The sequence below is a fragment of the Protopterus annectens genome, chromosome 2.part0, assembly GCF_019279795.1.
Source record: "Protopterus annectens isolate FY-2018-M chromosome 2.part0, PAN1.0, whole genome shotgun sequence".
In the NCBI taxonomy this organism is placed as follows: Eukaryota; Metazoa; Chordata; order Ceratodontiformes; family Protopteridae; genus Protopterus; species Protopterus annectens.
The window spans coordinates 1,340,219,807-1,340,236,141 of record NC_056728.1 but is presented as its reverse complement, the minus strand read 5'-3'; the positions used below and the strand labels follow the sequence as shown (position 1 = coordinate 1,340,236,141).

At 36.6% G+C, this 16,335-nt stretch overlaps 1 protein-coding gene across 1 annotated transcript in view; it reads left to right on the top strand.

The window, feature by feature from the left end:
• Window positions 1–16,335, top strand: part of ACAD11 (acyl-CoA dehydrogenase family member 11) — a 1,831,981-nt gene that overhangs the window by 1,597,989 nt on the left and 217,657 nt on the right. Inside the window, exon 18 of the mRNA XM_044061525.1 lies at window positions 11,103–11,219. Within this exon, the coding sequence (XP_043917460.1) occupies window positions 11,103–11,219 (117 nt within the window). The remainder of the gene's footprint in view (window positions 1–11,102; window positions 11,220–16,335) is intronic.

The following is a 16,335-nucleotide window of genomic DNA, read 5'->3' as shown; positions in this document are numbered from 1 at the left end:
TTTACACCATTCTTTCTGATTCCATGCCTGCTAGTAAAATTAAGACACACACACACAAAAAAAAAAAAAAAAAACTCGTCCTCTTTATCCATTAGTGGCTGGGTAGGGCAATGTTGTTCAGAATTTTACACTGTGACAGCACAGAAACATTTCCCAGTAACCAAATAACCAAACCAAATAAAGTCCCCCTCATTGCTGATCGCATCTAACTCCACTTGCAAGCATGGCTGCCCTGCTTGATCTTCTTACTGTATGGATAATCTCCCATGGAGGTAACTTTATTTTTCTATTTTTCAAGGCCTTGCATTTGTCTGCCATGTGGAATAAGTTATCTGCCTTGGCAGAAAGGTGCTCTGTCCCACCTCAATAGGTGAGTTTGCTGATAATGTTCACCTTCCTCAGGTACCTATTTGACTTTGGTATGTTATTCCTTTGTTATTTCTGTCATCTCTGCACATTAAAACAGCAATCCATCACTATCTTGTCAACCTCATTAAGGGGCTTTAGCTTGCTATTATTGAAGGAATCCTCTCCCATCTCAGAATGTGAACTTCGTGATAAAAAAAAAAAGTTTGCCCATTATCCAGACAAAATGACTAGTTTAATTTCATCACCTGGAAAACATTGTTCTTGGTGGGCATTACCTCTTGGAGTTACAGGTCCATATTTTTAGGGGGTCTATGTTTAACCATTAAATAACATTTCAATTGATCGGTTAAACATCGAAGCTTTACCATTGTATGTTCATTCAAAGAATATTACATACTGAAGGGAGTGTTGTGCTCAATTATTAGTCTATGTTTAACCATTGAATAACATTTCCATTGAACAGCTAAACATTGAACACTAACCATCGAACATTCATTCAGCGAATGTTCATTTGTTCACCAGGGAAGGTAACTAGTTGACCAACACTTCCCTGTCTGCCCTTTTCCCCACTGTAATGTTGTCTCAGAGTTTTTATACATAGTTGGGGGGTGTGGGGGGTGAAGCCTCCCACCTGGGCAGGTTTGAAATGTTGCGTTTTGCAAGACAGGGAAGTGTTGGCTAACTTGTCACTTTCCCTGGTGAACAAATGAACATTCGCTGAATGAATGTTCGATGGTTAGTGTTCAATGTTTAGCTGTTCGATTGAAATGTTATTCAAAGGTTAAACATAGACACATTTTTGGGGAACCCTGTCTTTTTTGACAAGGACTGGGTATTCAGGACTAACTTACGTTTCTTGGAAAATATGGCTTTGGATGTCTTTCTTAAATAATCCATTCATTTCTCCATTATCTCTGATATGGATCTGGTGGGGGTGTAAAGTCCCTTACCATTTAGTTTGCTGTATCATTACAGGGTGCATAAGTTAAAAAGATGGGCCAGCTTATTTCCTTTGCATCACATAAGGAGGATCAGGTTGTGGCTAAGCAAACACTAACCGAATATAAACTAAAGAAATTAAAACTGCAAACTCCAACTACAAAAAAGAAAGAAAGAAATGCACGGCAGCAGTAAATAAAACACTGAATTTAATGAAGTAAGGTTAGCGCTTTCGTATTGTGAAATGCCAGTACTTCATCAGACAAAACTCACAGTATGATCTACCATTAAATAACTAAGAATCACATGACATAAATCAGCTTTCTACAAATTAAAAGTTCTTAATGAAAATATAAAGATAAATGTGCAAGAAATCAAAGCTCAAAAATATTCACAATATTTACAATAGTTCGACAAAAATATTCATCCCCAATGTAAAAACTTGGACAGATTTTACACTTGGACAGATAAATGTTGCTTTTAGAATGACAATTGCACCTTCCTTTCACATCATATTTTACATCCCTAATTTTAAATTAATTCTCTGTTTCTATATATCCACAATACAGACAAGCCTCACATTTATACATACCAGTCACCATAGAAAAATATGTAGATTACTTGAAGAAATATTTACAAGGTGCAAAGCAAATTTGTAAGGATTCTTGGTCTTTTTTGGAGAACATCAGTAAATTGAATCATGAAGAGACTTACAACTTTGCAGTGGTGGATGTAAAAGATCTCTACTCCGTTATTCCACATGATATAGGTATAGACTGGGTTAGCCAATTGCTAGTTAAGAAAAGAATAAATAACTAGGAATTGTCCTTAATACAAGAGTTGCTGGGCTTGGTTTTGTCCAACAACTATTTGTTCTTTGATGGTAAATATTATTTACAAACCAAGGGGGTAGCCATAGGGTCTCCATGTGGTGGGAGTTTCTCTAATTTGGTAATGGCTTTCTGGGAACACGAGTTTGTTTTTACAAATAATCCCTTTGCTGACTATATTTATTTCTATACACGGTATTTGGATGATATTTTTATAATATTTAAAGCAGGACAGCCCATTTTCCAAAAATTTTTACAGTACTTAAATAATATTACTTCCTTTTTAAAATTTACCTATGCATTTCATAATGATACTATGCCATATTTAAATGTGATTTTGAGTAAGGATAAGAGGAGACAGACTTATGTCACCAAGATTTTCAGGAAGGAAACGGATTCCAATTCCTTCCTGCATTTCTCTAGCTCACACCCACTTCACCCGAAAAAGCTGTGGTCAAAGGGCAGTTGGTGAGAGCGGCCAGAATGGTTTCAAACTACGGATTTTGAGAATGAATGTGAATTTTTGAGAAATATGTTTTTGAAACGAGATTATCCTCAAGCATTAGTTGACAATTTAGTTGAAGAACTTATCCTGAAAAGGATGCCTGGCCATTTCAAAGCTATTTTGAATGATCAGTATATGAGAACTATACCCTTACGAGATTTCCCTGATGTACCATCTGATATTGACCCTACTGTTCAAATTGTGGAACAGCAGAATATGACAATTATCTCCCCTTTGAGCCTTCAGAACGTTTATATTACCAATAATGATTCAATTAGCAGTCCTGACAACATTGGTAACAACAATAGTAATGAAGATTTAAGTTTTTCACTGACTTTTTGTTATACCTTATAACACATATGCTAATAACTTAAAACATATTTTGTTTAAAAACTGGAGTTTGATTTTAACAGATACGACTATTGCTCCTTAATTTTCTCTTTGCCCTAAGGTGATTTTTAAGAAGGGCCAAAACCTCAAAAACGTGTTAAAGTTTAAGGAACATAATAATAATTTTTCTAGGGTGACTGGTATGTATAAATGTGAGGCTTGTCTGTATTGTGGATATATAGAAACAGGGAATTCATTTAAAATTAGGGGTGTAAAATATGATGTGAAAGGAAGGTATAATTGTCATACTAAAAGCATCATTTATCTGTCCAAGTGTAAAATCTGTCCAAGTTTTTACATTGGTAAAACCGAAATAAAATTCAAAGAATGCATTTAGAACATGTATATGCTATTAGAAACCTTAAGAACAACAATGCCTTAACTAAACATATTTCCAGTAATCCACAGCACTCATTTTTATTTAAAGTTGTCGATCATGTTATGCAGGACGAGAGAGGTGGACCTATATCTTTAGAATTAGAGCAAAAAGAACTTCTACGGCAACTCCGACTGGATGTTTATAGAGAACCAGGTTTGAATGAAACCTGCTCTCTAGCTTGTATTTTAAAAATGAAAGGTTTACTTAGATAAGAATTATTTATTTCACAGTGACGGGATGAATATTATTGTCGAATTATTGTAAATATTGTAAATATTTTTGAGCTTTGATTTCTTGTACATTTATATTTTCATTAAGAACTTTTAATTCATAGTCAACTGATTTATGTGATGTGATTCTTAGTTATTTAAAGGTAGCTCATACTGTACTTTTTGTCTGATGAAGTATTGGCATTTTCCAATACGAAAGCGCTAAAGTTACTTCATTAAATTCAATGTTTTATTTACTGCTGCCGTGCCTTTCTTTCTTTCTTTTTTGTATTTGGGCTGTCTGAATATAGTTTTGGAAGTACTATATGTCATTTCTGCCATCAGGCTGTCAGTTGCCTAATAGCCAGCGCTGCTACTGGACATTCCAGCAAGGGTGTGGCTGCTTCCATTGTTTCTTTCAAAAATGTACCTAGTGTGGCTATTTCAGTCTTGATAGCTTGGCCATCATTTCACAACTTTACTAAGCTATACTGCTTCTGGTGGATGCATGAGTCAGGTCTTTGGTATGTGAATACTTCCAAGATGACTCAGCTTTCAGCTCCTGCATTTTAGGCCCTCCTCTACCATCTACTTCCAGGGAGATTTTAGAGTATGGCTTGGGATTTTTTTTGACAACAAAAAATTTTACCAAACTCTTCATAGTTAAAAAAAAATAGATTAAAACCAACCTGCAGCAATGTAATACAGTAAACACCCTCCCATCATCATGCATTTCCAATTTGTTCCCTAGAAGACAAAATTATTTAACTAAGTCTGTTATTGGGTTCCCTAATCCCAGAATTTAAAGCATGATTTATTTTGGTGTACGCTTGGGATTCTTCACCCATCAAAGTTAAATGTGAGGGTCACTTAGTATACTGACCATTTCACTATACGAACCGATCTGTTAGAAATCTTTTTGCTGCAAGTATTTATTACCATTGTGCCATTACTCTGTGTCTGGTTGGCCTTTCAGCATGTTGCCATGAATGGGCTTTCCTGTAAGTTGACTAAGTGTATAACTTTATATTGTTGTTTGTCTTTCAAATCTGCTTGCTAAGTGTCAGGGTGTTTGAAATGTAGAGGCTGGGGTGAGGTGTGGCCTCTTACTCCTGGTGCATCATGTTGCACTATGCAATAGTGAAAGATCTGAATGCCCCTGAGTACAGGAGCTGATATCATAAACTAAAAGGAAATGCTAGAATGATTCAGTGTAGAGGACCTTCTCACAAAACACCTGCTGTAGTAACTGGTATAATATCTGCAATGCAGTCTACTTCAGATAGTTTTTTTTTTTTTTTACTTCTGATGATGATAATTAGATGATTTCTTATTGCCCACCTGACCACCAGGTCCAACAGAGATTATTTCTTATTGTCCACCTAGCTACTAGATACAGCAGTCTGTAATATTTATTCATCTGTTATAGGTATGTTTGTTTTACCCCATTTTATATCATCTGTGCACTAAATACAAAATACTGCACCACTTTAACAGATGATACACTTATGAGGTTGATAGGGGAACAGTATGGATCCCTGCTGCACCCATTGAGTCAAGTTATGATCAAACCCCACAAAACTAGTTTAATATCACAATGGTGAAGCACACAATGCTGAAATGCATTATCCCGGTAACATAATACAGAAGAGCACAATGTCTAAATGTCGTGAATACTGAATATCCCTACCAGTATAAACCTGGGAACTGGTGCGAACATGGCTTCTGTAGGGGAGGCAAGTCCTGACATTTGACATTGTGGTCTTTATCAGGTGCCTATATCTTAACGTTTATAAGCAAGCAGTAACCCCCTACTGGATTTGTCTGCCCAGCGGTGATATGAGGGCCTCTGCACCACTAGAAGGGTCTTGTTTACACAATAACATACACCCTGGAGGGCATTATTGTGCTTAGAGTATGGGCTAGCTGTTAATTTTTTTGTATTTGTTTTTTTTTTAATTACTGTATAATTTCATTTTTTATATTTTTATGTAAAATAGTTCCTTCTACAGATGTTTCAAACCTGGTCTAGTATATGTAATTGCTGAAGTATTTTACATCTAAACCATAAGTTATCTAAGTATTTAATGTGTGTGTGTGTATATATATATATATATATATATATATATATATATATATATATATATATATATATATATATATACACACACACACACACACATGCATGTGCATACATTAAGAAGCACATTTAGACATACTCACAAACATATACAAAGACGTTCAGAAATGCAGACAGACAGACTGACTCAGACAAATAGCAATAGAAACAAACACACAAACTGACACACACACAAAACTATACACAGCCAATTACAACCACTTTGTTAGTGAGTACATCTTCAGATATCTCATATAAAAAAATCATAATATGCAAGGTATTGCAGCTTTCTTCCAGGGCGATCACAGTGGTGCAGTGGTTAGCACTGTCGCCTCAAAGCAAGAGGTTTCCTAGTTTGATCCTTAGCTGGGGTGCCTTCTGTGCAGAGTCTGCATGTCCTCCCTGTGGTCATGTGGGTTTCCTCCGGGTGCTCCGGTTTCCTCCCACATCCCAAAGACATGCTGTAGGTGGACTGGACACTCTAAATTGGCCCTAGGTGTGAGTGCATGTGTGTGTGCCTTCTGTGGAAGGTTGGGCGCTGGGCTGGCAACTCGACACTGTAAAACTCCACTGCCAATCATGAGCGGACAGGTGATCTGCTGTGGCGACCCCTAACAGGGAAAAGCCGAAAGAAGAAGAAGAAGAAGATTGCAGCTTTCTTCCCTAGCATTGCCCTTTAATGTCTCTGATTTTGTCAGTAGTGTAGCTCTTGACAGTAATTATGAGGATTAAAGTCAGCTAATAATGCCAGAAATTAGAAGTTACAGTCTTTCTCTGTTTTACTGTCTCTCTCTTGCAAGCACACGCACTCGCAAACGTACACTGAGAAGTATATAGTCACTCAGTATATACTGCCAGTTATTAGGAGTTTTATAATTCTGTGCTGATGGACTGCCTAACCCCTTAGCTCCAGTATATTCTAAATGACTTGGTAGTAAATGAAAAGACAGACCAAGAACTTTGCAGTTTTGAATATTTGCTGAAAAGAATGAATTAATTAAGGCTTCAGCCATACTTTGTGTTCATGGGACCACAAGATCTGAAATAGTCCGACTTAAGTGAAAGTGAATCTCCCTCTCACACGCTTTCACGCATGCATGCATGCACACATGCACACCTTTCTCTCTCTCTCTTTCTAATTACTTTTTATCTTAACTTGATGCTCACTAAAAGCAAAGCAAATGTAAAAAATGGCAGCTGTTAGCTTTTTTCTCTCCCTGAGCTTCATGGGAACTTAACGTGGTGATGTGAAGCAGCAGACTTGTTTTTTAGTGAACACTACTTGTATATTAACACCCTGCTGAAGAACATTCGTTCTCCAGTCAGGGTAGCGATGTAGAGGTCGCCCATTCTCTAACAGTATTTGTCATATGCCTTGATGTTTACTGTACTGTAGTTTAGTTTTTTACTCAAGTGCACTGTTTGCATCAGATATATATTTTGCAGTTTTGTCCAAGGCCTGTAGTGAAAGTAGACATTGCTTAGCTGGACAGATCCTGGTCAGCAAAACATAAATAAATAATAAACACATATTTCCTGCATGCATGTGCTTAAAAACTGTTGCATGAAATAAGTGGAAAACAGTAACAGCACTGTAGGGTGCAGTCAGCCTCCATATAGCAGTGCCAGCAGACATGTTTTATCTAGTCCTTTTGGTTTATTATATGTTAACACTTAGAAACAGTTTGCCCTCTAAACTACAAATAAAAGTACAAAGAACAGTATTCTGCTATGAATTTCCTAAGAATTGCCATTAAAAGAATTGCCAACAAACTCCCAAAAAGACAAATGCTAAGACTGCCCAAGGCATTACCTTTTTTCTGTCTTCAGTTTATGTATTGACAATCAATACAATTGCAAACCAGCAAAAACAGACCCAGTCCAGCTGCATCTGTGAATGCTTATTTAAAGAGATAACAAGCATCTGTAGAGTATCTTTGAATGAGTGGATAGTCTTATTTGAATGTCTTCTTTTAGTACCTTGGGCTGCTGTTACTTTAGTAGCATTCACCAAACAACATTTTCATTTTGGTGCTGGCAGGTGACTCATATACAGTACATCCCATTTCAAGTCCTCATGAGCTTGATTTTGATATGCTCTCCTATAAGTAGATATCTTAATTAGTCACATTTCAAATCAAGGTATGGCATGAGAGGAAATATATAATTTCTCTCAGAAATATTTCATGCTGCCTACTAAATGAGATCCATAACCTATTATGAATATCAAATACAATATATATATATATATATATATATATATATAAAATATTTTAACATTTGTTTACCGGAAAAGTCGAACTTGGAACAAAGCCAATTTTCAGTGGAGGCCCAAGAAGAAATGATCCATATGCATGTCTTTTGTAACATGGGAGGAAACCGGAACACCCGGAGGAAAACCACATGAATGCAGGGAGGACATGCAGACTCCACACAGAAGGCTCCGCAGCCAAGAATCAAACCAGAGAACCTCTTGCTATGAGATGACAGTGCAACCGCTGCACCACTGCGCCGTCCGTTGGAGCTAAGCATAGCCTAGCTCACAGGTTTGGGATTGGAGGCAGTATTCCTACCAACATTCATATTTAATGCTATGCAGTGTTGCCAAATCTAACTGCCCATTGATGTTGCTCTCTGCAACGACACACAAATAATTATTATTAAACTACACTTGGTAAAGATGGATTTCTAAGTAACTACAAGAGCTACTGCTGAATTCAGTTGTACTAATGACAGTGATTTTCCAGCTTTCAGGAATTTTGATATTTGATTTTTTATATTGTCTTTATATTAGATAAGAGGTTCTTTGCTTTGCAAATCTTAGCAATGTTCCTGAAATGTGCCGCTACTCACAGACATGGCAAAATGTCTAAAATGTATGTCCTGAGAAAAAGAATAGTATGGGGCATACTTACCACACCCCTACTTGCTCAAGGCATGTCAACAGGAATGGGAAGTATATTTTAAATCAGGAGGGGTAGGTTGTGGGAACTGTGGACATTAATGCTGCATACATTTCATTGACAGAATAAAAGGAACTCATTTTCCATACTCCAGATTCCAAAGCAATACATAACGCTAACCACTTCAGAAGTTTGTGGTTTTTATTGGGTCTATATCAGTTAATCCAGTCACTTATCATTGAACCCCTATTCATTGAACTATTTGTTAAAGATGCAAATCAACGAACTGACTTTTCAGCGAAAGTTGTCCTTGGGATACTAAAGGTAGGCCACCATATTGACCGAAAATAATAAAAATTAATACCTACACATTTGGGGAATGTGTCCCCCACACCCTCCAAACTAAATATATCAATTCTGAGATCACACTACAGTGGCAGAAAAGGGCAAATTCTGGATGGAGGCCAACCGTCGCCTTGCTCTGGGAAAACTTTCACTTGAAAACTCCATTCGACGATTTATAGCTTCACTAAATAGGTGTCCGTTGCTTTGTTATTTGACAAAATGTCATAGATTTTTATTAAACTCCTTGAGTTTGTGTTGCTTTTGTTTTACTAACAAGCATTTATTATGGTAATATTTTTATTGAGGTACGTAGAAATAATCAAGCATTCCACCAGTCTTTTGCTGCATGTTATAATCTGATACCAGTCTTTACCAGCTTTTAGTATGGACTAGCACAAAGAAAAATATTTTAGGTTGGAGTGCCAAAAAAAAAAAAAAAGCCTTAGGTATAGATGCTTAAGAAAAAATGGATGCAGAATTGGAAGTGCAATATTTTAGACTAAAAAAAGATGCAACATCAGTAGCATATAATTTCTGTTATTAGCACCATGCTTCAACTTAAAAGAAATACTAAATACTGTACATAGCTACCACGCCTCCATCTGCTCATAGCACAGAAACCCAAATGGTGGAAACATTTTGAATCTGACATAGACAGTAGTGCTGCATAGGTAATACTGACAGAGCAAAAGGATTTTTCCACACCCCAGATTGCCATAAAAATGTTGCAAGCTCTCCATAAAAGCTGACTATTTTAGTAATCAGATGAAAGGTTGTGTAACATGCACAGAAGTTTATTTTTAGCTGATAAGTACTATAACAGCAAGCTTAAGATTGAATTAAGAATTGCCAAGTGCTTTTACTTTATTAAGGTCAGTAAGCATGTGAACCAGGACAATTTAAAAATTTTAAATTTAAAAGTATAGGGTCCACAGTTATGTTACATAAACATCTGCAACAGAATAAGTGAAGCTCTACACTTTTTTTTTTCTGACCAGATCTCATACACCCAGACCAAAAGCATGTTGACGGTCACTTCTCTACGATACCAGGTGTTGCAATATGTGTCCTGTTGGGCAGGAGAAAACTCTCAAATAAAATATATATCCCTATACCGCATTTGCAACACTTCTGTGCCACAAAATCAAAGAACAGATTCAACTAATATGAGAGTCTCCAAACATTATTCAACCTAAATTATGATGGTATTCTGACACATACATTTGTAGCACATTTCTGTTTTTGATAAACGGACTCTTGATATTCCAATTTTACTACATTCAACTCACCTGAATCTAACAATACCTCATGTTTCCAATTCTCATCACTGTGTAGTTAAATAAACAATCTACACTAATTGGATTCAAACTTATATTTCTGCATTTGCTGAGTCATTGTTTCACTGTAGCAGTATTGTTTACTTATGTTTATTTTTTTATTATATTGTCTTCTTGTCATTTGTTTTTGTTTACTTTGTGTCTGAACTGTAACTGAAAGTTGTCCAGTTCATCTGCTAAGTTAGTAAACACTGTCATTGAAAATTGCATTCATTGTTGATGCCAGTGAGTGGTTTCTTCTTGCCCTGCTATACGTTATTGTTTTATTTCTACTGTCTTGTGTTTTTATGAATAAAAACTTGCTTGCATATATTGGCAAGCTTTATTGTTAATATGCTGTATCTGATACAAAATACTGTATTGCACAACCAAAGGAGTAATGCACAGTAACCAGGAGAGAGAGAGAGAGAGAGAGACTGATCTATGTTTTACTGAGTTGTGAGTATTAGAGATAGGTGGCACCCAGCTGAATGTGTGCTTGCACATGCCTTGTACATGAACAGTAACACCTCAATGTACTTCAATTCCTTTTACTATATTCCCATTAGTGTGCCAAGCCACAAATATTTTTATATAAACTCTTTTCCTTGTCCTGTTACTTCAGACCTAGCACTGGGTGTTCTTGTGTTGAAGTGCAGCTACATGTATGATGTTTGGATTCAGATCCGATTTTTTTATGATGAAGTATGTTGCAGTAGCATTTTAGACTCTGTTTGCATGCAGATCATTTCTCCTTTTTCTCAGTGATGCTCTAACTTGTTTTTGCATCGACTATAGGAAGTAGTTGCACACTGGATAGCAGAATGCCGTATTGACATTGAACAAACCAGACTGCTCACACTGAAAGCTGCTAAAGCAATCGATGTTTTGGGAAGTGCAGCTGCAAGAAAAGAGGTAAAGTATTTAACCTTATTTTATTATGTGTGGTGCTTCAGTAGGACACTAACATTCAGTCAAAAAATGAAATTTGATCACCCCCTGAACTATATAAAAGAGGATGCACATAGACTGAAACAGTATTTTCTCAACATTTCTTTCTGCAGACTACCCTGAATGCCTTTACAAAGGTAAATTAGATATGACCAAGTGTAACATGAGTACTAAAACAGGGAGACTGCAGTAACTTTTGCATACAGAATATCAGGAAGTCGTGCATTTTTATTTAAGTACAGGGAAGGCAGTATGGTTTGCATGGCAAGGGTGTTTTTCAGCTACTGTAAAGCTAATATATATATATATATATATATATATATATATATATATCTATATATATATATATATATATATATATATATCTATATATATATATATATATATATATATATATATATATATATATATATAATGAGAATGTCTGGTCTGTGATGTTTCATGTAAACTAGGTAAAGAAAACTTACTACTCAGTAATTATAAACACTGAGATTAAATTCTGTTACACTGCACTGACCATTTCTTTTCTTTGCAGCAAACGTTGTCTGTCACAGGGCAGGCACAATCTATAAAGGCTGGGAAAATATTTTTGTCATTTCAAATGCCAAAGCTCTCTTTAGTCCCTCTAGATTTAATCTGCATTTTTCTGCCATATCCTCTTTGCTTCCTAGTGGTAGCTCCTCTTAACACAAATATCCTGTTTATCAAGAATGTATCAGTTTACACTCTGTTTATTAAAGTTCTTTTTTTCCTATCTCCCATGCTTCAAATCTGGCTCACTGCTATGAACCATGTACATCCGTTCCAATTATGTAGGGATGTGAGTCAATCATGTCATGACTGTCATCCAGGCAGCCATCAAAGGATTTTCTTGTGCTAGCATGTCTCCACCTCCTTTGTCTGATTTACATGCCTACAAAGCAAGGGCGTGCTATGTTGTCTGAGTGCAAGCTTTCAGACATGCACAATGGTGGCTATAGCTCATGTGCATTGCTCAACATAGCTAAGACCATGTCACTGGCCCACACAATACTTGCTTTGGCGCAGGTTCTCCAATGGCTGTAAGTAATGCAGCTGACTGGACTGACTCTCTCTCCCCAGGAAGGCTGAACCAGAGATTTCATCCATCCTCTTTGACTGGCTTCTACAGGGCCCAAGTCACTAACTAATCTTAGGTTGACTGATTCACTGTTATGATTTTAGTGATGTGCACCACAGTGCCAGCACATCAAATTCTTGCTTTCAGACTGTATTAAATAATGTTTATTTGTACCTCATTCATTACATTTGTAAAACAATAATAAATACAGAATGACAGGAGGTGAAATAAAGCACATATTTTACAATGTTTGTATCTTACGTGTTGCTCTTATACATGCATATACATTTGCGTATGGATTAATTACTAGAGCATATACTCATTGTTCACATATTTTAGTTCATAATCACTGTTATCAGTGAAGTTCAGTGCTCACTTCAGCATAAGTGCACATGTGGTTATCAAGTTTCCAGCTCAGACATGTGTATGATTTAAGCCTCATTTATTCCATGGTCACAGTTATATAATGTGCTTGTGCACATCATAACCTTTGTGGAGGGCAGGATTGTGACCCAGAACCAAATGTTGAATCAGATGTTGAAGGATTGCCGCATCTCTGTCCTCCTTTGAAGAACCCCATCTCTTCTCCGGGATTTGAACGTTTTGGTACTTTGAGACTGCTGGTTTAGTGGTGCTGAAGTTTATTTCTTGGAAGTATCTCATCTGGCAATCATTATGTCAAGCCCTTATGAATCGTGAACCTTATCTGGTCTGTTACAAAGACAGGGCATCCCTCATGACAAATCCATGTTTCATTTCATAGATAATTTAGTAGTTGTCTTTGAACTAGTCTAACAATCTCCTGTTGTTTTTCATGAGGGTAAAAACTAGGGAAGAGAAGGCCTTTCATACTGTAGGTGTGCAATTACAGCTGAGGCGGTACCTGAAATGGATGCACAGATTTAATATTTGCAGCTGAGAGGGAAGAACTTACTGTTTCCAAGCAGACATTTCCCATGTGGATTGTCAACTACATTTTCTTCAGTTATCAGGTGGCCTACTGCCTACTGGGAAATGCTGCAGTCATAACTCACTTCACTAGAGTCATGGCTGCCTGCAGTGTTAGCTTTATAAATGTTTTTGTTGCAGGCACTTGCACTGTGACTACATGGTCTTTTGGTGCATACCTTCATGAAGAATTGCTATTATTTTGACTGTGACTTCATGAGTCATGCCTCATTTAGGAAAACAGTACTCTAGGGCTCAGTTTTTTTAAGCTGTCTGCTGATGTGGTCCTCAAGTTCCCTCCTGCCTGGTGTTATGCTAGAGACGCACTCTAGGAAGAATCAAACAAGTTGAGCCCTCAGCGTCAGCAGTAATAGATGAGCTTTACCTGGGAATCCTTCTTGATGGGTTAAAAATATCCTTCCTGGTTTTCCTAGTGATGGAATTCTCTTTCTTTGACCTTGGTTGCTGGTGTTCCCTATAAGCTAGGAAAGTACATGTTTATTTATTACTTGTTTAATAATGTACACAGTTATTTATTTAATAATGTAAGTACCAGTTTTACTTGTTTAGTAATGTACATACTTATTACTTATTATACAATGACTGGCCATTAGCATTCAAAAAGTAGCATGCTGATTGGTCAGCCCAGGCTGCTTGTCCATTGTAAATCCGAGTATATACCTATGGAAAAAGGTCCGGTCACCCAAACTTTCCTCCATTGGTATATAATGTAACTTTTACATTTTTTTTAAACAAAAATAAATAAAATTAGAAATCCGGACAGTTCGGAAATACGAGAGAGATAAGAAGGAGAAAATACTAGGAAAATCAGGTTTGTTATTCAAATCTAAAGAAACTTACCTGATTTTCCTTGTATTTCCTCCATTCTGTCTCTGTCCTACCTCTAAAGTGTCCAATACCTTCTTTTTTGTTTAAAAAAAAAAAAGGAACAACAGAGACCTTCCATTCTCTGTTGCTTCCTTTCCAAAGCACTGAAATACTGGGTAAGTGTGGGAACGCAAGTCCATTATTGCTATATTTGGTAATGTAAGTACCAAGCCTGCATTAGTTTTTGATGTGCAAGAATTTACTCACCAGTGGCACTGGGACAAACTTATGGGACATATGGATTAGTATAGTAGGATAGATATCCCTTAATGTGCCATATTCAGATAGGTGGATACCATATATTCAGCCAAGGACCTGTTAGAGAGGGTTTTCTTGTAGATTGGGTTAATTTTGCTGTCTTTTTCTACATTCAGGAATGTTTTGACTAAGCACATTGCCTATCCTACGAATAAGGGGGTTCATCTGAAGTTACACCCTGATACCTTTACTTCACTGGATATTGATTAGGTTAAAAAAGACTGATCCAAATATTCAAGTAATTCTGTCTACTGGCCTATAAAAATATACTTGTCATATTACACTAATAGATAGTTTACCGTTACTGTTCATTTATGACTACCTGGAAACTATTCACACTAGACAGTGGTCATTTAGTCCACCTCATCTTGAAAACCTTTGGAAGACGTATGTATCTTCTGAACTCATAGCCACCACTTGCTTTGGCATGTGACAAGTAATGTATGAATTTCTGCCAAGAACAGGAAAATAATCCAGTAGAGTGACTTACAAAGTGAAGCACTTTGTATTTTGGGTAGCCTGTAAAGGCGTGGATCATTTCTCATGTTTCAGTTATGGATAGCCTCTAAAGGAATCTTGAATGATTTTACTCTGATTCACTTATCTTCCAGCCCTTATACAGGATAGCAGAGGGGAATCGTTGGCCCATATGTGCACTGTGCTTGAAGAATTTGTCTTGCATCTAAAACCTTTGATAATTAAGAGCATCTAACATTTAATTTTAATTTCTTATAAGGGAGGCCTGCCCTCATCAGCCAGTAGGACTGAAATCACACATGTTTAGTTAGATCAGTATCTAAAACTTTCCTTGGCTACTAGACTGTCCCCTTAACTCTGCCATCTAGACTAGTCTCCAACTCTCTTTTGCCACTAAAGAAGCTTACATTGAAGAAAATAGACCTAGGCTTCATAATGTTTATTTCTGGTGACTCTGTGACAAACATTTTTCAGTGCTGGTATTTCCAGAATGCCTTTATTGACTCGTTGTATTTCCTGCTTCTCATTAAGGGATCAAACCTTTTTATTTTTATCTTGTTTCACGGATTATTGCCTTATCATTATCTCCTCTAGGGCTCGGCATTCTTTCCTTACCGTGCATTTCATGTTTACTACTGTTTGCTCTGCAGTTCATTATTTGTTGTTTTATCTTCTATTTTGCATTATAATGTAAAATATTTGTATACATTTTTAACTTATTTGTAGAGTGTTAGCTGTTTGTTGCTTCTGATTTGCACTGCCAGATTCACAATCTGTCCCTTGCTGGTTCAGGAATTGTTTATAGCTTTCCAGATTCTGTTATAAAATAAAGTTCTTACTGCTTTCTCGTTTACTGTTTTGTGCCTTGTTGTTTAGCTATGGATAGTCTAGCATTCAAAAAATGTATTAAATGGAGCCACACAATTTCATCACAAGCCTGGCAAACATTATATGCTATTTGTTTGGGGGGGGGGGTCAGATTTGTGAGCCTTTCAACTCTGAGACAGAGAAAGAAAAAGCTAATTTAACAAGGTTTAAATGTAGTATTCCATCCTTCCCAGGGAAGCTTTAACCTTTATTTTATTTATTTTACATTTGTTTACCGGGATAGTCTGACTGGATATATGTCCATTTTCAGCAGAGGCCCAGGGAGAAAAGCTCCAAATAGGCAAAATTGCATAGATAACATTTGAAAGTATAAAACAAAGTATAAAACAAGTGATTATGTAGAATGGTTAGTGGTGTTTAACATGTTGAAGGACTTTATTATGGCACTGTGTACTTTAAGGATGTAATTATTGATAATTATAGATCAATCAGTGGGGGTTCGTTTTGGATAAATTGAGTGAATTTCTAACTGGCTGCGTATCATTGAAAGCAAATTGCCAAGGTACCAGATCATGTTTTTCG